We start from the raw sequence: 13,641 nt of genomic DNA on the forward strand, positions 1-13,641 counted from the left end.
GCGCTTTCGTGGCTCAAACCAAAGATTGTACTGCTCCTTTGCCCTCAAGGTTTGGAAGCCTACCTGAACTGTGCGCCATAGGCCAGCTCAAGGACTATATAGTTCTCTAAAGAGACTGGGGCCTAATCTATACCAAGCTGGATATTGCACTATGGAAGTGGTATGAAAGTGGTATATAAAAGGCAGGAGTCACACCGAGCAGAATATAGCGGTATAAAAGTGGTATATAGTATGTGTCCATGGGCCCCAACAGTTGTCAGTGCATTTCAATACTGCTATAAAGCAGTAGTGTGGCTCCTGCCTTTTATATACCACATTCATATCACTTTTATAGTGCAATATCCTGCTTGGTGAAGATTAGGCCAAGATCTGTCCTTTGGGGAATTTGCAAAGCTCTGTCTGAATTGTGTCCAAGACATGGATGAAAAACAGAGGAAAGTATTTTCGGGGGATGTGATTTGTGTAGCTAGTTGATAAAAGACTCTCCCCTATTAAGCCTGAAAAGTTCAACATCAAAATTGAAATGTATGACAATTCTGATTAGCACTACCAAGCAAATTATCAAAGTATGCCATGCCTTTCAAAGGCATGTCCATCCCACGGTAGTTCAGAAGGAAGCAATTAAGCGTGGGTCTTGTTGATTTTTCATCAGACTGACCTTCCTGGGCTTTATCCCTTTGTGGAGATGGTAGTTTGAAGTGTTTAGCATGCACAGTGAGTTCATCTTTTCCATGGGTACTTACTGATGGCAAATGACACATTGATTCTTAGGGATAAAATTAAAGTTGGTTAGAATGCCTTAAGAGATGAGCAAAATGCAATACAGTGGCTACTCAGTGCTTAGTTGTGTAGCCCGGAAGGGTCATTATTTGTGTGTAGCTGTAGGGTTTACATGGAAACTGCTCTAATAGTTTAAGAATCATTGTCATAGGTCCATTATAAACTACATCCCATTACTAATCCTGGGCAGGATCTACACTACTGTTTTATAACGGTTTATAACAGTAGTGACAACTGTTTGGGTCCCAGGACACATTCCATATGCAGTTTTCAAACCATTTTCATAGTGTTATATCCTGCTTGGTGTAGATCTGGCCCTGATTAATTTCTGAAGGGTTTCTCGTTTCAAAAGATTTATTGATCGTCCATCTCTCTCTCTCTTTTGGGCTTAACCTGTTGTCAAACTTAATGTATAGTAAAGTATTCACTGTCAAGGAGCTGGTCTAACTGGAAGGAGAAGGGAGGAAGGAAAACCCTATTGTATCTGATAGTGGCTTTGTGCTAGGTGAAAACAGCTCCCCTTGCACAAGGTGGAACACCTGGCTTTGGCAGTCCTCCCTAACTAGTGCAGCACTCTGTGCTATACCCCCATGCTCTTCTAGCGAGTTCCCCAACTCTCAGGTACAGCTTGTTGTTGGGTATGGGTGTGTGTGCAATGAGTAAGGAACGCTCTTCCAGAACATCTGAGATCCACAAGTTCAATCGCAGCTTTTAAAGCTCAGCTAAAAACTTTTCTTTTTCCTAAAGCTTTTAAAACCTAATGTTGTTTGGACTCTATACTGTTAGTTTTACCCTACCCTGTGCCTGTTTACCCTACCCAGTGCCTGTTTACCCTACCCAGTGCCTGTTTGCATTCTCTTCCCCTCCTTATTGCTTTACTATGATTTTATTAGAATGTAAGCCTATGCGGCAGGGTCTTGCTATTTACTGTTTTACTCTGAACAGCACCATGTACATTGATGGTGCTATATAAATAAATAATAATAATAATAATAATAATAATAATAATAATAATAATAATAAGGTCAGTTAGCAAAAATAAGGTGCCCTACATGAGTGGGAGTGCTTCCTGCTAGTGCAGAGCCACCACTGGATGTAACCCCTTGATATTATTATTGTTACTTAGGATTGGACACATCACTCTGTTTCACACATGTTCAATCATTCTATTCAGCTTCTGCGTTAATCCATTTTGTTTCAATCTGCACGAAGGTTTATCTTTAAATGTGCATTTGAATAAGTGACTTTTCAGCACATCCGCTAACAAAAGTTGTGTCCTTAAATGTATTTTCTCTTAAGGTATGTATGTATTTCTAAAACGATTTCATCCTAAAATATTCCTTTTATAAGCATTCCGGTACGTTTTTTGTAGAGCCCAAATCTGTGTGGCAAAAATGGGAGAATAGCAAGGATCCACACATTAGTCCAGAAGGTGTAGATCAGGTCAACTGACTTTGAAATGTGGACTGAACTAATTCCTGGAGTAGCTCTACTATATTCCAAACATTTGTATTTGAATTTTAGGGGGAAATTACACATCACACAAATGTGAACAACAAAGCCAGGAGGTTTTCCTTTAAAAATAAATAAATGAAAAGCAGCCATAAGAGGCTACACTGTTGAGTGGCAGCATGGTGAGAGAGAAGAGAGGGCTTAACCCTCTCCCTGCCACCAACGTTTCCACTCAGAAAACTAAGCTGCTCCTACCTCAGACCTATGGGGTTCTTGTTAATAGTTTCTCTTTTAGGCCTTAGCTAGACCAGCGTTTATCCTGGGGAGAACCCTGGGATCATCCCTGTGCATCCAGATGACGCACAGGGGATCCCGGGATCAGGGAGGGATGATCCCTCCCTGGCCCTGGGATACAGCCCTATCCTTTGGCCCCAGTTTTTCCTGCGGTCTTGGGCTGGGCGTGTGGCCCATTTCCATGGCTTTACTCAGCTCTGCGCGATTACTCACATGGAGCCGCGCACCGCGCATGGGGTGCAGCACTCCTCAGGAGTGCTGCGCCCATCGGGGCTAGGGGGGAGCAGGGATTTTTTAAAAAACAAACAAACCCTACCTTCAGTCACTTGAGCACTCATGCGCAGTCGGCCCTTTAATTTTCTTTAAAAAAATGGCGGGTGCGATGCCTCTCTTCTTGTAAATGAGGGCGAGATCTCATGTTATTCACAACGCATGGTCTCCTCTCCTCTCCCTCACAACAAAAGGTAGGTCTAGCTAAGGCCTTAGTTTCATGCACATACCAAACCAAACCAAATATGAGCTTAATAATAGTGTACGTCTCAATAGACAGAACATTATTGTAGGATATCATACTGCATTCTGGTCATCATCTTCTTTTTCTGGTGCCTTCTCCTTTCAGAGGTTAGCTATCACGACAGCTTTTTTTGTTTTTGATGTCGCAGTTCTAAATAATTGTTTAGAAGTACAACTATACCACTTCCTCAAGTCCTTTAGCCATGATGTTCCTCTTCTTCCCTCTGATCTGTTTCCTTCAATTTTCCCTTGTATAATAAGTTGGAGAATTGTGTATTTTTCTCCTCGAATAATATGACCAAGATATTGCATTTTTCTTCTTTTGATGGTATTTATTAATTCTCTTGGTTTGTTTACCCTACATAGTACATCCTCATTTGTTATTTGGTCAGTCCATGATATCTTACATACGTCAGTATATCCACATTTCAAAAGATTCGATTTTCTTCAAATTGTTTTTCTTAAGTGTCCGAGCCTCCGCTACGTAAAATAATATTGAAAATATGTAGCATCTTACCATCTGAGTCCTTAGTTGTAAGGTTAAGGTCCTGATTACATAGCAGTTGTTTAATTTTGACAAACGCTGTTCTTGCCATCTCGATTCTTGCGTTTATCTCTTGTGAACAAACACAAGAGTTCTTGTCATAGAGGGTGACAACTAGTTTCTTCTGGTTTCTTCCATCAAGTAGTGATGGTTGACATCTTGCATACTGGATGCATATCCTTAAATCCCCTGATGCTCAGAGGGAGGCAGCTATGGTGTCTCCTGCCAATTCTCACAATGTTCTGCTCGCTCCCTAACCTGCTGTTGCAAGTGGGACTCCTGGTGTTCAATGCAGCTGGTGGGGAAGGCTGCAGTTGCCAAAAAATGGGAATGGGTGGTAGAAGACAGGTGCTTCACTTCCCAAAGCACTGAGGAAAAGGGGAGGATGAATATACCTCAAGGGATGAAGAATAATATCCCAGTTTCACCATTGACATTTATTTTCCTGTCAGTAGGGCTCTAAGCAATTATTCTGAAGTAGTCATGCTGAACACACAAGGACCTGCTTTATTCACTTATTATTTATAGCATTTATATGTTTCCTGTCATACAAAGAGGCTGTCAAGAGAGCCATACAGAGTTAAGAAATACAGCCTCCTGCCTACATGCTTACAATCCGAAAGACATGACACAAAAGGAAAGGGGACTGGAAGGGAGGTGGAAACAAGCAAACCCAAGCAATTGGTTCTTCATTGCAAAGTTCAGCAGGTCATGAGTTGGATTTAAACCCAGTAGAAGGACTGCGGCTTCATCTCCTGCTGATGGCCTCAGCAGTGATGGTTGGTAAGAGGGAGAGAGGGCCTCTCAGCTCGAGCTGTATCTAGACTTGATGAAGGGTGGAAGCCTCACTGCTGATTCCTCTTTCTCTGATGGGCTCCGCAAACAGCTTCAGGCCCAGAGCTGCTGAAATGCTGTAGAGGAACATGTTTTGTATTCTCTGTGAATTGGAGTGGAGGAATGGCAGGGGAAAGTGCTACGCAAAGCTTTGTCCTTTGACCCTCCCCCCCTCACAATCCCACACAACTGTTTTTCTCCCCTTGGGAAAAAATCTATTGGTGATTTTTGAGTGGGAAAATGGCCAGTGTGGAAAGAACCAAGTAGCCTTCCCTCCCACTTTCCCTGATCAGACATTTGCCCCTGCTTTTAGTTTTTAAAAGCTGAGAAATTATACACTTAATGGCATGTATTGTCCAGTTGGGCCCTTAGAAAATGCAAGCAGCAGCAGTCACTAATATCTTAATTTTGTGTGTGACAGATTTTTGCCCACCGAGCGCAGTAATTATGATAAAGATTTTTTCTTTCACCCTGCAGCCAATGTCATGATGATTTTGTTTGATGGGTAGATAGGTAAGTAGACAGGTAAATAATAAATATGTAGCTATTTCAAGTTTTCTTCCTCAAGCTTTGATCTTTCTCTTCGCAGAAAAGACTTCGCTGTGCAAGGGGAGATGCCACGCTTGTATTGATTCCAGCATTCCGGATAGAAAGCTCTTCAGTAATGCAGCCAACATACCCTTGAATGCCACACATGGAGGATTCTGTTGTAAGATTTATTGAACATAGCATTTTATTAAGATTATTGTATAAACTGTCTCATAGAAGGAAAAATAAAATGAGTTCTTTTTAGTTCTCTCTATTTGTATTATTTCTATGACATGAACATGTCCTTCTGAACTAATATGGATGACCTCTGTAAACTCTCCCTTGTCCTGCAACTCCTGAAGGGTAGAAAATCCATGCATATAAGGCAGAAATTTTTAGATGGGAAGGACAGAGATGGGTGATGAAGGAGGGAGGAGTTATCAGATGTGAACCATCTAGACTAGAGCATGGTGTTGGGGGTTTTATAATAAAATAATAGAATCACAGAATAGTAGATTTGTAAGGGGCCTACAAGGCCATTGAGTCCAACCCCCTGCTCATTGCAGGAATCTACCTTAAAGGGCGTGGGTATAATAAATATGATTATTTATTATACTCATACCCTATTCTCATATGGGGCTCCTTGTGACCTCTTGTGCAAGAGGCTGATCAGGACCATATCTCTTTTGATTCAGCAATGCTGCAGCTTCAGATATTCTCAGATCATTCAGTGGCTTCAATACTGGATTTCTAGCCTGGAAGGAAACAAACATGGACAGCTTTTCACAAAGTCAGAATACACACCCTGAGTAGAAGTAGTAACTTTCCTTCCTTCACGCTTGCTGAAAACAGTGTTGACTGATGGCTACTAGTCATATTAGCCTTCTGTTTGCCTAGTGATGTTCATAATTCTGTCTACTATTAAAAGCAGACATTGTAAATAATGAAACTTGATACACATTTTCTCAAAATCTGACATCTCAGGGCAAGAAAGAAAACTAGATAAAATGTTTTCCTCTAAGCAGCCTATACAAAGGGCAATGCAACAAATAATGACAAATATCCATTACTTCTCCCTGCCGATGAACACAGAGACATCAATCCCATGGAACTCGAAGGAACCTTCCTTCCAAATAAGTAGTGGGCATAGTTTGAAAGCAAGGGTGCAAGGCAGCCTTTCATAGTTTGAAAGCTTATAATTATTTCTTAATAAGGGAAATGTAAGCTTGTGAAAATACTGTTGCAGAGTGTGATTAACTTTTATAAGCCTCTACTACAAAGAAAAAAAATGGTATTTGTTATTTTCCATATCCCAGTTAGAATCATTATTAAGTTCCTTATCCTCAATCTTTTTTTTAAATCCCTGAAAGGTCAATTGTCCCTAATATCTCAAATGAGAGGTCATAATCTTCAGACATTGGATCTTTCTTTCCAACGTTTTGGCCTAGTTGTTATGAAACCATAGTTTTGCTACCCTATAATCAGGCATTTGCTTCACCTTTTGATATTATATAAAGAGCATTTTATCATGTATTCTAGCCGTGACGGAAGGCAAATGAACTTCAGCTTGAAACATTATATTCAGAGTAGTTTAGGGCAAGCCCGATAGACTTTTCAAAGAAAATGTCTGTACTACTAGCAAAGAACTTAAATCACCCCTTCTGTATAATGCTGTACAAATATTGGGCGATGTCTTCTCCTGCAGAAATGGTATACCAGTTGATCCCTTTTACTATGGGGGAGATTGTGCATTACCTGACCTGTTTTAGCTGCTATTACATACAGTTAAACCCTAGTTTATATATATACATACTATTCATAATCATAGGTTGCCCTCTGACCAAAGTTCTCTGGGTATCTGAATAGGGATTCAGCTTGTGTTGGATGGGGTCACACTCCCCCTGAAGACGCAGGTCCGCAGCTTGGGTGTACTTCTGGATTCAGCCCTGAGCCTGGATACCCAGGTTTCGGCGGTGGCCAGGAGTTCATTTGCACAGTTAAAGCTAGTGCGCCAGCTGCGCCCGTTCCTAGAGATGTCGGACCTGGCCACGGTGACACATGCTTTAGTTACATCCCGATTGGATTACTGTAGCACGCTCTACGTGGGGCTGCCTTTGAAGAGTGTTCGGAAACTCCAGCTGGTTCAAAGAGCTGCAGCCAGATTGTTGACCGGGGCTGGTTACAGGGAGAATACAACTCCCCTGTTAAAACAGCTCCACTGGCTTCCAGTCTGTTTCCGGGCACAATTCAAAGTGCTGGTTATGACCTATAAAGCTCTATATGGTTCAGGTCCAGGTTATTTGAAAGACCGTATTCTCCCTTATGAGCCTGCCCGTGCTTTGAGATCTTCTGGAGAGGCCCTTCTTTTAGTCCCACCTTCTTCACAGGCACGCTTGGTGGGAACATGGGAGAGGGCCTTCTCGATGGCTGTTCCGGTGTTCTGGAACTCTCTTCCTGGGGAAGCTAGGCTGGCTCCCTCCTTGATGGGCTTTCGGAAGCAGGCTAAAACTTTTTTGTTCAAGCAGGCCTTTGGAGAATAATCCAGCCCTCCATCTATGTTAATGTTTTATAATTTTGTTGTGCATTTTTTAATTGTTTATGGTTTTGTTTCCCTCCCCCCCCCCATGTATATTTTAAACTTTGTAAGGCCGCCTTGAGGCCCAGCATTGGGCAAAAGGTGGGATACAAATAAATATAATAATATAATAATAATAATAATAATATCTTATATGGATCATGAATGTAATGATACACAAATAGCTTCATAATGCTCTAAAACATTGTTCTTCTGGCTTCAGTTCAACAGTTCTCTAATTTTAAGATTCAAGTATGTGACTGGAATTCTGATGAAACCAAAGACCATGTTTCCTGGGTCCCCGTAAAAGAATTACTTGATCATGGCAGCAAATCCATTCTTCTGAGAGACGGAAGCAATGACACCAATGGTAATAACATCAAATTAAAATGCGTTTGTCTGCTGATGTGAAACACGTAATCGTTTTGAAGATGTATAATCGAATCATCATGAATACACAAGTCATAGGTTTTGGATAAGGATAAGACATTTCAATGTAAGGAACAGATTTAATGTATTGGTTGTGATAACAAAGATCTTTCCCCCCTCTCAGTTTTCAAATTATTTGCCCATAATTAATTACAATTTAATTCTTTTGATTACACTTCTAGTGTCTTGGGGTGAGATTTTATCTTGTTTAGTGGTCCTTTCCACTAAACAAAGTAGAAAAATACATTAAAAATACAAAAAAACTGTAAATCTAATAGTCATAAGATCATAAGAACAGTCCTGCTTGATCCGACCAAAGGCATATCTAGTTCAGCCTTCTGTTCCTACAGTGGCCGACCAGATGCCGATGGGAAGTCCACAAACAGAACATGAATGCAACAGCACCCTCTCACCCATGTTCCCCAGGAACTGGTATTCAGAGACATACTGCCTCTGATACTGGAGGTAGCATATAGCTATCATGAGTAGTAACTTTATCTTTCACGAATTTGTCTAATCCTGTTTTAAAGCCATCCAAGTTGGTGGCTGCGATGTAACAAACCCTTACACTAGGCCTGTCACATAAACCCTTCTCAGGCCAAGCACCACCAACAAGCTCCATTACAGTTCTGGCTGAAACCCAGAATAGATTCACACAGCCCCACCAGAAATGGGACCACCACTGTCCCTTGCATAAGATCACAGAAATTATATCTTCATAACTTCTGGAAAGTACCCAAAAGTTCTGGACTGTTTCTGTGTTGCTCAGATAGATCACACACAAAGCTTTTATTTCCCTCCTGTTTATTTCAAGCAGAATGTATAGCAATATCAGTTTAATAACTTTAGTGCAATACCACCTGAACAAAACACGGTCAATGTCGTCTGTCAATCTCAAAAAAGCCTTATACTAAGGTTAAAATTTGCAAATAAATGTTTGTTTGTTTTCTAATTTTGTTCATCCCCCTCTTGCCCCATAAGTAGGGAGCGCAAAATTAAATCACAATGACTGAGTCTAGGCAACTGTATTCATAAAACAGATTTGATTATAGAATATGAGTAATTCTTTATGATATACTCGGAGATATAATAAACTTTTTTTTTCTGACCTTGACTGATATTTTTCTAGCTGTGTGATTTCTATTTTCTATGTTATTAAACTCTCAGTTTTATGACATTTGTACTGGTGGGAACTTTATTGGAATGAATTATCACTGTGCCAAAGGAGACCTTGGACTGAAGAAGAGACTGATAGCCACTTGTCGATTTAATTGTGCTAATGTTAAGAAATATAGCACCTGTTGGTTTGTAGCATTTTGAGCTTTGTTGTTCTCCTACTGTTATAATTGGCAATTTTGCTGTTATTTTTTCCTCCTATTAGCAGTTTGCAAATATATCTGACAATTACAGTGTTAGAGAATGAGCACAGCATTTTAGCAGCACATAGAATTATGCATCTGAAATGTTAATCAACCAGCAGAGAGTTTCCTATGGTTTACTGTTATATTTGAGAAACATCTTTTCCTCCTCTTACGCAATCGCAATCATCATCATCATCATCATCATCATCCCAACTACTTATGATTAATCAGTTTTTGCAGATTAGATTGGTTTTTCCCAAATCTGATTTACTGAAAAGCATAAATAACTTTTTCTTCCATCCTAGTAAGTGGTGGTATTGAAATCTCTGTTTCTCTGCTCAGCAATGGTTGAGAACACTTCACATTGGGTCGGTGCATGACTTCAGCAATGTTTAATTCAAGTGGAGAGTGCTTTCCACTTGAATTGTCAACTTTAGAACAAGCCTGAATTCTACACAAGCCACCTGGGGGGCATTTTCTGAAAGAAGAAAAGTGTCATGAGACTGTAACGAAAAAATAAATGCCATTCGCTTTACTGTTGAAGGTCTGTGCAACAGTTTCACATTGGCTTTATAGGATGTTGACTTTGAAAAATGTCTACAGCCCTATTTAGGTGTTCCCATCCTTGCCACTGTAATCACATGGAGAGGGAGAGTGGGCCACACATTTTGGCCCCACCCACACTGGTGGGTTCTGCCATACTTGCAATTGGGCAAAATGTCTATAAAGAATGCTGTTGCACTGTGTCCTGCTTGTGGGTCCCTGGTCAATAGCTGGTTGGCCAGTGTGTGAACAGAGTGCTGGACTAGATGGGCCATTGGTCTGATCCAGCATGGCATTTCTTATGTTCTTATGACCTGCTGTATGCATGGCAGCTCTCCCTATGATTGGGATCCATCCCTGATCACACAGGGTCCTATCAAACTGAATGAGAATAGCTGGAATTTTCAGCACAGCATTGGCAGCTGTTGGTGCAACTGACGGTGATTCTTTGGTGACAGGGTGAACTCATGTGCTGAGCCACTTATTTACAGCCACTGTATGGCGCTTCCACCAAGTGGAAGCAATTCTCAGTGGCTTTTACTTGCTTGCTATAACATGTAAAATGCGCTGTTATGAGAACACCTACAAATTAGGCTTATGTTATCCTGCCTCGAATTTTACCCTTTGGGCATGTAAGTTGGTTTATCATAGCATTTATTCATCACAGAGTGACCTATAAACTAGGTCTTTTTAAAATGCTAATCATCGTCAAGGGAACATTTTACTGACAGCTCCAAAATGAGATGCAAGTTCCTGTGCTGAGTGAGCTTCAAGGATATCGCCGTCTCAAAGCATAACTCTCTAACAAGAGCGTTTTATGTACAGATGCATACAAATGAGTGAGATTAGAAAAACCTGCTTGAATAGAATCTAATCTTTCATCCTAGATGCAGTCTGTGAGCTGCTTGATCTCAAGTTGCTGAAAAGAGAAATTCAGATAGAAATGGAACCTCTATTAATAGTAATAACATAATATTTGTCATCCTCTGCTCTGAATGCAGAGTTCATTTTCTGAGTTTATTCAGGAATAACTGCTTTGTCTTGGGGTGCAGTCCTATACTCACTTTTCTGGGAGTAGGTCCTATTGAACTCAGCCTAATTTACTTTTGAATCAATGGCCTTAGGATTGTGCTGTTGATGTACTACTCTGCATAGTCTTTGCTGGTTGAGGAATGCTGGGAATTGTAGGACTTTTTTCTGTCTAAACATTCATAGGATCATGTCCTTAGTGAGTAGAGTCAGAGACAGGTTGTGAATGGGAATGGAGGGAGCAAAGTTATTGGAAACAGAGATGTGGTGTGATTTTTTAAAAAACTATTATTACCAATATTTGTCAGTTATCGTTTATTCTGAATGTTGACCTGTTAATTAAATAAGTACATGTTTATTCTTTTAAAAACCTATACTTTGGTCTTGATGGATTTGAATACTGGCATATCTCATGCCATGTTTGAAAGATAGAAAAGGAGAGTCTCTATAAATCAGTAGTTGGTGACAGCTAGTGTTTTTGGGAGACTTGGGAAAAGTCTGGACTCAGTGACTTCTAGGGACCAGGCCCTTATAGAAGACCCCTACATGTGTTACAATGTGATGGCAAAATGGTGGAATTCAAATTTATGAGATCAGATTTTCTTCTTCTTTATGAAGTAGGATAAAAGCCGGAGTCTTGAGGGCTGGAACTCAAAATGTATGTTAACTAACTTTGAAACCCCAATAGCAGGAAGCTCTGAAAAATATCCTCTCATGGCACTATTTGTCCTGCAGATAAGAAAGGTCCTGAACTTTTGTTTGAGTCCAGGGTGAAGTGAAGAAGAGGTCAATGAACCACAGCTGTACATGATCAAAAATGCCAGAATGCCAATAGTGTTATTGCCTTAAATTTCTGCTGGCTTGCCAGTCAACTCAAATTAGCAACAGCTCCTGGTATACTTTATTGCCAAGTTCAAATTCGATGACATGAAGAGAGGTGGAATGTGGGGTGCACTGCAGTATGGGAAAACGAATAGCATGCACATCAGTTCAGCACAAAAATAAAATTGCCTGACCTCATTTTAAAAGCTAGTGTTGCCCCTTTGGCTGCAGTGCCATCTTATTTTCTATTTGACAGAAACTGTTCAAACAAGCTCCTTTTTTTAGTCTCAAAAATGATATTCACAGATGATGAAGGATGAAGCCTGAGACTTAATAATAATGAAGGATGGTTCCTAGAAGATTTTAACTATCACCTACTGAAAATAGCTAGGGAGCCAAATGATTAAGGAGTAAGAAGTGATGATATATTTTTATAAAGAACAGGTCTCTGCTTCTTCTATTTCTGATAGATAAAAGAGAATATGTACAATATAAGTCATTCTCTTAGGCCTCCATAGAAATGCTGTTATAAGGAGCAAAAGGTCGAAAAGCTCCAAAATTGGTTTCAGGCCTTAGCTGTAAACCAATGTGCTTCTGCAACTTGGTGGCACAATATTTTAGCTAATGTCTTGCTATGGAACTGCTGTACAGATTGGGCACTGGTCATATTTCATATTTCCTGGTACTTTCTTCAGAAAAATACAACTTTTTTTTTAAAGGATCTTCCCTTAAATACTATAAAAGTTTTAGCCTGCAACCAAATACATGGATACCTGAGAATAAGTCCCATTGAATTCAGAATTAGAACTTACTTCTGAGCAGATATGCATTGTTACTGTGCAATGTATATGGAAGCCTACAACACACTAAAAATGAAAGCAGAGAGATCCAGACATGATTACAGGATAGAGGACTTGAGCAGATTTCTCCAAATGACAGCGTACACAGCTCAGACATTTAAACTAGGGTTAAGTGATTGGTCAATGAGATGAAATGCCCCCCTCCCATGTGCAAGAATTTCTGTGTGCAAGAATTTCCTGTAGTCCTATTGTTCAATATTACATCTGACCAGTGTAATCCATATTTATCATAAGCCCAAGTGTGCCCTGAAGTTAACTTTTGCAACACTCCAGGTACCAAAACCTATGAATAATTCCAAATTCCTTAGGTGTATTAAATGGCTGAAATTCTGTTACTCTGAACCAGTCAGTTGACTTGGCCCTGGCACTCTATTGTGCTTACAGTTGTCTAGAGGCAACCAGAAACATCAGGCCAGCCTCTTCCCCCAGTTTTGTGAGGGAAGCTATAATTCTGCAGTCTTTAGGTTCATTCCAATTCCATGGTTCTTTGATCTCCAGGAAGCTGGGGATGTCAAAGAACTTTGCGTATGCAAATTGTATTGATGTGACAGGCTCTAGAAAATGGATTTCTCCTATTTAATTATAGGAAAGTAGTAATTTCCTTTCAGAAGAACTAATGGAGTTTTTTTTTTCAGGCCGCTATAAGTGGGTGCAAGTTAAAGACAATGCGTCATACAAAAGCAGACATCTGAATGACTCGTTGTGTCATTGCTTTGGTGAGAGCTGCCATTTTTTGTTTTATTACTCCATGAAGGAAAGCAGTGTTCTCAAAGCAGTACTTTACACAAATAAGGTAAGGGGGAAACTGCATCTGTAAATCAACTTCAGATTGGAAAAAAGGGGGGATTAATGGGAGACATGATAGAAGTGCACAAAATTATGCATGTCATGGGGGATATGGATTTCTCCTTCTCTCATGCTACTAGAACCCAAAGGGGTCCTCCTATGAAGCTGATTGGTGGGAGATTCAGGACAAATAAAAGGAAGTACTTCTTCACTTGGACAGTGCATAGATAAACTATGAAATTTGCTACCAGAAGACATAGTGATGGCCACCAATTTGGATGGCTTTAAAAG

At 40.2% G+C, this 13,641-nt stretch overlaps 1 protein-coding gene across 1 annotated transcript in view; it reads left to right on the top strand.

The window, feature by feature from the left end:
- The window catches only part of MALRD1 (MAM and LDL receptor class A domain containing 1), a 288,950-nt gene that overhangs the window by 17,718 nt on the left and 257,591 nt on the right, over positions 1–13,641 (top strand). The window contains exons 5-6 of the mRNA XM_063121247.1: positions 7,744–7,890; positions 13,200–13,357. Coding sequence (XP_062977317.1) covers positions 7,744–7,890; positions 13,200–13,357 — 305 coding nt within the window. The remainder of the gene's footprint in view (positions 1–7,743; positions 7,891–13,199; positions 13,358–13,641) is intronic.

The sequence above is a fragment of the Elgaria multicarinata genome, chromosome 1, assembly GCF_023053635.1.
Source record: "Elgaria multicarinata webbii isolate HBS135686 ecotype San Diego chromosome 1, rElgMul1.1.pri, whole genome shotgun sequence".
Lineage (NCBI taxonomy): Eukaryota > Metazoa > Chordata > Lepidosauria > Squamata > Anguidae > Elgaria > Elgaria multicarinata.